Raw genomic sequence first — 7263 nt, 5'->3', positions numbered from 1 at the left:
GTCGAGATACAAAAGCAATTAGAGCTGCCTGTATCGGACCGAACAATTAGACGACTATGGATTGGCCGCCTCAATCTCCGGATCTCAACCCTATCGAGAACCTGTGGGAGATCGTCAACCGCAGAATTAATCGTGAAGGTATTCGTAATAAGGATCAACTGTTTGAACAAACCCAAAAGGCCTGGGCAGCGATTCCACAAAGTTTCATTGATCACCTGATTGAATCTATACCTCGAAGATGCAAGGCTGTGATCGACAACAAAGGATTCGCCACGAAATAATGATAGCGAAATACAGCTTGGTCAACATTTTGTCGAGTTGCACGTGTTTTGTCCAGAAGGAAATCAACTTTTTTTAATACTTTCGATTAATTTATTAATTTTCGTGTACAAATAATGAACTTTGTGATGAATAAAACTTGAAGAACTTTGTCTCTAAACAGTTACATAGTTATTTCTCTAAATTGAAAAAATGCAGCACTTTTATATAAAGAAACTAAATTAGCATTATTTGGTTGCACTCGTTTTGTCCGATACTGTATATATATGTAAATATCTTTCCGATATTGTATATATTGTCCGATACTGTATATATATATATATGTCCGATACTGTATATATATATATGTATATATCTTTAAAAGTCATATCTTGTTATACAATATGTATATAAATAAATTGATTTTAATAAAAAAGGCAGCGTATAACTATTTTTTTAAATATATTTTTGATATAATAATATATTTACAATATTTCGTTGACCTATCGTGGTCAGCGTCATCAGGTAATCAAAAAAAAAAAAAAAAAAAAAAAAAAAAACTTTACAAAGCAACATAAAACCAACCGTTTAAAAAAGAAGACATTAAAAAGCATAAAATATAAAAAAAAACCAATCAAATAATATAATAGTGACATGAGTTAAATCTTTGTCAAAATTGGTCCCCAGGTTTTTGTTTTCACACTATCCCCGTCATCTCTATTTAGAACATGTCGCCCAATATCTATCTCGAGTCGAATTCTTGCTTTATTTATATCCAGGGATTCTCTAACTTTTCTTATCCTGTATTCTGGAATGACTGCCAAGGTTTTAGGATTCAGCAAATCAAAAGTACCACGGCATGTTCTAGAATGTTCCGTGGCTCCTGAACTCGACCATTTTTGATTTCTACAAGCTCTTTGGTGTTCCGCACTTCTTGAAATGATTTTCTTTTTGGTCTCACCAATATTAATACTTCCGCATGAGCATTTAAGCTCGTAAACACCCGGATTCGAGTTCGGTGGTAGTTTTGTTTTGTTGTTGCATAGTATGTAATTTAAATTGGAAGGTGAAGTAAATATAACTCTGATGTTTTGTTTTTTAAACTCTCTTCGGAGTTTAGGGCCAATAATAGGTATCCAAGGTAGTTTTACAAACTGCTTATTTAATTGTTTAGATGTAGTATTTTTTGAAAAGCGGTCTAAATAGTTTTTGGTTATTTTAATAAGATTACTTTTGTTATAGCCGTTTTCTAAAAATGTATCTATGAGGATATCAATTTCTTGTAAGAGGTGTTTTTGGGAGCAGATTTGTTTTGCTCTACAAAGAAACCCTTTGAAGACGAAAGTAACTATGTTTGGGTTGATGTTAGAGTTTGGTTTTATTTGAACATTGGTTATCTTGGCATCTTTACGGTGAATTTGAAATTCATAAAATCTGTTCATTGTATTTGTAATAGATATATCTAAAAAGTTAAGTTGTTTTTTTTCGTTTTCAAGTTCAACAGTATATTTTATGGAGGGGTTTTGTTCATTTAAAGTTTTAAGGAAGAGTTCTTGTTTTTCTTTCGAATCGAAGCGAGCATGGGTATCGTCTACATAAATTTACTTGAGAATAGTTTAAAAAATATTTTATCAACTTGTTGCTCTCATGTAGTTAAAGTTTTAGGGCTTTTTGTTCCCACACTCCAACCATCGCAATGTTTTGCAAAACATCCTTATTTAGTATAATTATAAAAATTTATGTTTGTTCCATGTCTAGAAAAAATTTCAAATATCAAAAAATGATGCATCCGCGCCTGGATACCTTTAAATATTGAGCATCTTAAATGTTTTAGCAATTTTTAAACTAGTCTGAATAAAAGTTTCATTTTTGCTACCTGATTACACCAAATAAACCTTTAGGTTTAAAGTGACAATGTAAGTAAAAACGTAAAAACAACTTTTCTTTGTATAAAAAGCACTTTGAAAAGTTTAATAACAAACCGAAACAATCATGAGCAAGTAATTATTTATATTGGCGAGAGAAAAAACAATATTCTCGCTAGAGCACGTAATCTTAAGGTAAAAAGTATTTTCACTAATGATGATTTTAGAAAAGAAATTTTGAATTGTAATTATTCGTGCGAGCCAAAATCTACAAAAATATGCAATAGTAGAATACACTCAGTAACTATATGATGTGACAAAATTTACTTTATTGTAACAAAAGAAACGGCCCCACACTAAATGATTGGGATGAATTAATTCCAATTTTTATCTAGATTTCCAGCTCGCTGGAGCGAATTTTCTTTGAATAAACTCGACTGGGCTAACCTAGCCCTATGGCCAATCTCAGCAACATTCTATAGAAGAACTTCAGTCTACCTTTATAGGCATTATGAGATTCCACTATAGTTTTGCTCATCGATTACTTAGTGGACCATCAGTGACAGCTGTGGACATCAGTGGACAGTGGACAGCTGTGGACATCAGTGTACATCAGTGGACCAACAGTGACAGCCACTCTATCAAATGTTGGAAAGTTATAGTATATTTTTGACAATTTTAAATTTTGTTACAAAAAAGACTTTCTGTAAAGAAAAAAACATATTGAACTTTGTGTATTACTCTAAAATACTGTGTGTATAAAAATTTTAAATACTTTGTGCATAAAAATTTTTAAGTAAAAAAGCCTTTTTTTAAATCTCTTTGCTTTATCAACCACCATGTGGCAAGTAAGTTAACTTTTTACAATAGCCTTATTATATTACAAATAAGTAAACCGAATAAGCATGTGTTTTATGCCGATGGTTTAAACTTAAATGCAAAGTATTCCAATTCAAATAACAACAATAAAGATTCGTGATATAAAAAATCTGTTAAAAAATCTATTGGGAGAGCGGTAGCAAAACGTCTATTACTCTACAGACCCTATTAGTGTTTTTAATAATTTTTTAAATACTTTTCAAAACATCTGCCATGGAGTACAAATAATTTAATAAGATCATCAAAAAGAAAACAAAAACTATAAAAAATATCTTAAATCTATAAAAGAAAGTGACTAAAAAGTTTACAAAACTTATAAACTATTTTTTTTTTAAATAGCTTTAAACAAGCTAAAAAATGAATACCCCAACCAAGTGGGACTAATCAAATCAACTAGATATGCACAAATTTGATATAAAAAAACTTGGTTTGTTATAAGTAACCAGAAATGAGAAAAAGAAGTTGATCTTGAGAAAAAGAAGTTGAAAACAAGAAAACACCGAAATTGATCTTCAAAAAAAACTTTAAAAAAAACAAACTTTTATTAAATAAAACAAATATATGTTGAAAATTTAATAATTACTTTGTTAACATAGGCCCCTTTCTTGCATTTAACATTGTGCAGCCAGTTAGAGCTTTATATCAACACTTGGAGTGAAACCCACGACTAGCAAATACAACGGAAAAATAAACAAACACGAGTTTAACAAAGTACGAGCTGAGCTTACGTGTAATAAGTCCTGCGGATACAAAATATCAGTAATGTAATTAAATTTTTGTTATAAATAGTATAAGTCAACCTTTTTTTATTAAAAAGCATCTTTATTTAAAAATTGTATATTTCCTGATAAATTTAAGTCAGACTAAATTCATCCAACTTTCGCAAAAAATTGATTGTTAAATACTGTTTTTAACTATCTTCCGATATCACCTCTTTGTATTTTTTTAAATGATTGAAAGATTAGTTCATAATAGAATTTATGATTTAATTAATTAAGGTTTAAGGAATTAAGTTTTTTTATTGAGCTTGCTTATAAAGTTTTTGTCCTTTGATAAAAGTGAACAAGTATTAGTAGTATTTTTCTATCTTTCCAAAGCAAAAACATTCAAAAACATTATGACCCTAAAAGTCTAATAAATATATATTTTTTTTATTAGTATGTTATGGTGAAGATTTTAGAAGTTCGTGGGTGCGGAGTTCCGTGACGAATAAAGTCCTAGGGCCATTATTATTTTTGATAAACATTAATGATATGTATTAGGCTTACCGTAGAATACGTATTAATATTTAGATTGTCAATTATATACGCTGACAATACCAATTTATTCAATAATCATTCTGATGTAAAGAATGAAAATCGAAACAATGAACACTGAAATCGAATGCTTTAACCTATGGTTTAAAGCAAATAAATTAGCTATGAATCAGAAAAAAAACTGGTTTTACTTTTTACGTTCTTTATTACACAGCAAAATTGCATTTTCTATTAAGAATTATTTTTCTTAAAACATGAAATATATTTCTCTCGTTTTAAGAAATAAATTTCCTACCCCGCAATTTTTTTAATAAGAAATATATTATTTGTTTTTAGGAAATAAATTTCTTAACAAAGAACAATGAATTTACAATTTTGCTGTGAATCTTCAAAGAAGAAATATATTTTTTTGTTTTAAAAAACAAATTTCGTAGATCGCAATTTATTTCTTAAAACAAAAAACAAACTTCTAGTTTTAAGAAATTTCTTATATTATAGACAACGAATTTACGAATTTGCTGTGTATAAACCGCAAAAACTAATTTCCTTATTGATATTTATAGGCTAATGAACACTGAACTAAATTATTAAAATTACAAAAATTACAAACCTACGCATAAAAAGCAATCAATTTCTTGAATAAATTAGAAAATCTTTTTCCCTGTCTTGAAATATATAAATGTCCTAAATATATCAAAACGTTATTTTTTTTAAATAGCTATGTACAAATATAAGAACAAAATATAGTTATGTACAAATACAAAATAGCTATGTGCAGGTATAACAACATAATTCAAAAGTATTCTTTGCTACCTTCACATCAGCATTTTCTCAAAAACGCAATCTTCAATCAAATATCAAGTTCAGTTATCATTGTAGGAGAGTAAAATCACAGGTGTTGCATTTTTAAACTATGAGTCATGGTCAGTTTTTAAGGCATCAATTGAAAAATAACAGAATTAAAGACTTAAAAAGCGTTTCCTTGTTTGAACGGCTAAAGAAGCTGCTTCTTTAGCCGTTCAAACGGCTAAAGAAGAATCTTCTTACTTTCGAAAATATTTTAACTGCTATAACTTATGTAAATATTAATATTAATATATATATATATATATATATATATATATATATATATATATATATATATATATATATATATATATATATATATATATATATATATATATATATATATATATGATTTGCTATTACTTATTCATCTTAAATATATTTGATTACAGCTTTTATTACTTATATTTTAACGGAATGTTTTTTACGTAATATTTTTCACAAAGGTTATTTTAAACACTTTAAGCTCTCATAGAGGGTTTATGTTAAACACTTTAAACTCACATAGAGGGTTTATGAAAATTTTTGAGCAAAGTTAGTAGTATCCTCTTTGAGCCCCCTGTTTGTTTTTACAAATCTTAATTTTGTGATGTAATCTTTCCATCGTAATTTATTTTTATTACACGAACAGGAAAACATGTTTTTTAAAAAATCACCAACAACAACAAAATTTGTACAATGGAGTACAAAAAATCAGTTTTAAATCAATTTTAAAGTTTATAGTATTTAAAAAAATTCCGGAAAATCTTTTTATTTTGAATATTGCATTGTAAGATTATTGTTATCGACCAAAATAAAAAAAAAAACTTAAACGCAAATTGCTTTTAAGGTTCTAACGCAAATGCGGCTTCATATTTTGCTCAATTGGAACTTTTGCCTCGTATAGATTTTTCAACAAAACTTAGATTATTCGAAACGTTCTATTCCCATTTTGCTTATTATTTAATATGTGTGCGTAGATGCACTCATGTGCTTGTGTATTTCTATATATATATATATATATATATATATATATATATATATATATATATATATATATATATATATATATATATAATATATATATATATATATATATACATATTTTTTTTTTTTTTTTTTCTTTTCTTTTTAGGAATAGGATAACAGTTTCTTATAATTAAAATTTTCATTCTAAAATAGACAAATTGAATACTCTAATTAAAATATTTAGAGAGCTTTATTTTTGTTATGCAATACCAAGTTAATTAGGCGGACCGAATATATGCGTAGTGTGTGCAATGGTTTGTATAATGTTTATATACCTAATTCTATAAATATATTTTAATGTTAAACATACTTTATTCAATTACATGATTATGTCTTAGAGAAGAGTTACAAAACTTACCAAATTGTACCAACTTTAATTTGTATAAAAGACAAATGAACTCCGTTGGCTTCCGAAAAAACTTGCATAGTTATCTCAAACATTTAATGATTATTAGAAATATTTCATTGAGACGTAGTGAATTAGATGATTTTATCCCTTCTGTTTGTTTTATGAAAGTGCAGTTAAGAAACCTGATCTTATCTCTTTGGGAGAGTAAAATATTGTCCAAAAACTTTGATTGAAATCTTTGATTACCTTTTGAAATTCTATTTTGGGTACATAAGTTCTACTTTTTGTCTATTATTAAGAAAACATAAAAATAAATCTATATATATAATTTATAAAAAGATATAAAACGGATTTTTAAATGCCGTCACATTTGAAGATTGAAGGTGTGTTAAATTATAAATAAGACAACAAAATTCTATTTATGTTTCATAGGCAAATTTTTACGGTTTTTACAAACCGAATAGAACCAAACTGTTTTCAAATGCTTTAATTTTATTTTATGCAGATTTTAAATTACTTTTAAATGTTTATGATAAATTTAAAAAAAAGTTTAATTTCCTTTTTTATTTCATTATTTTACAAATAAAGATAAATTTTAAATGAAATTCATATTCTACTCAATAATATTTTGCATGGCCAGCTAATAAATATTCTTTTTAACTATGCTGTGTAACATAATTTATTGCAGCTCCGTACTTTTACTATTAGGGTAAATTTTTGGATTGCAACCCTTAAAAGTAATAATTTTAAGTTAAAAGATTTTTCAATGAGACATGGAATATCAATGCAAAATTTTGAAGCA

General features: G+C 27.1%; 1 protein-coding gene across 1 annotated transcript; it reads right to left on the bottom strand.

The window, feature by feature from the left end:
- Positions 1–917: 917 nt before the first annotated feature.
- LOC136088016 (uncharacterized) lies at positions 918–1700 on the bottom strand. Its single transcript, XM_065811653.1, has one exon. It carries the CDS (start codon positions 1698–1700, stop codon positions 918–920), a length of 783 nt encoding a protein of 260 aa, XP_065667725.1.
- Positions 1701–7263: the final 5563 nt, after the last annotated feature.

Source organism: Hydra vulgaris, chromosome 12, assembly GCF_038396675.1.
Source record: "Hydra vulgaris chromosome 12, alternate assembly HydraT2T_AEP".
Classification (NCBI taxonomy): domain Eukaryota; kingdom Metazoa; phylum Cnidaria; class Hydrozoa; order Anthoathecata; family Hydridae; genus Hydra; species Hydra vulgaris.
The sequence above is the reverse complement of the archived record's forward strand: the minus strand, read 5'-3'. Positions and strand labels throughout refer to the sequence as shown.

What these genes read in the sequence shown, in the direction of transcription:
- LOC136088016 (XM_065811653.1), bottom strand. Translation starts at nt 1,700, where the DNA reads ATGAACAGATTTTATGAATTTCAAATTCACCGTAAAGATGCCAAGATA.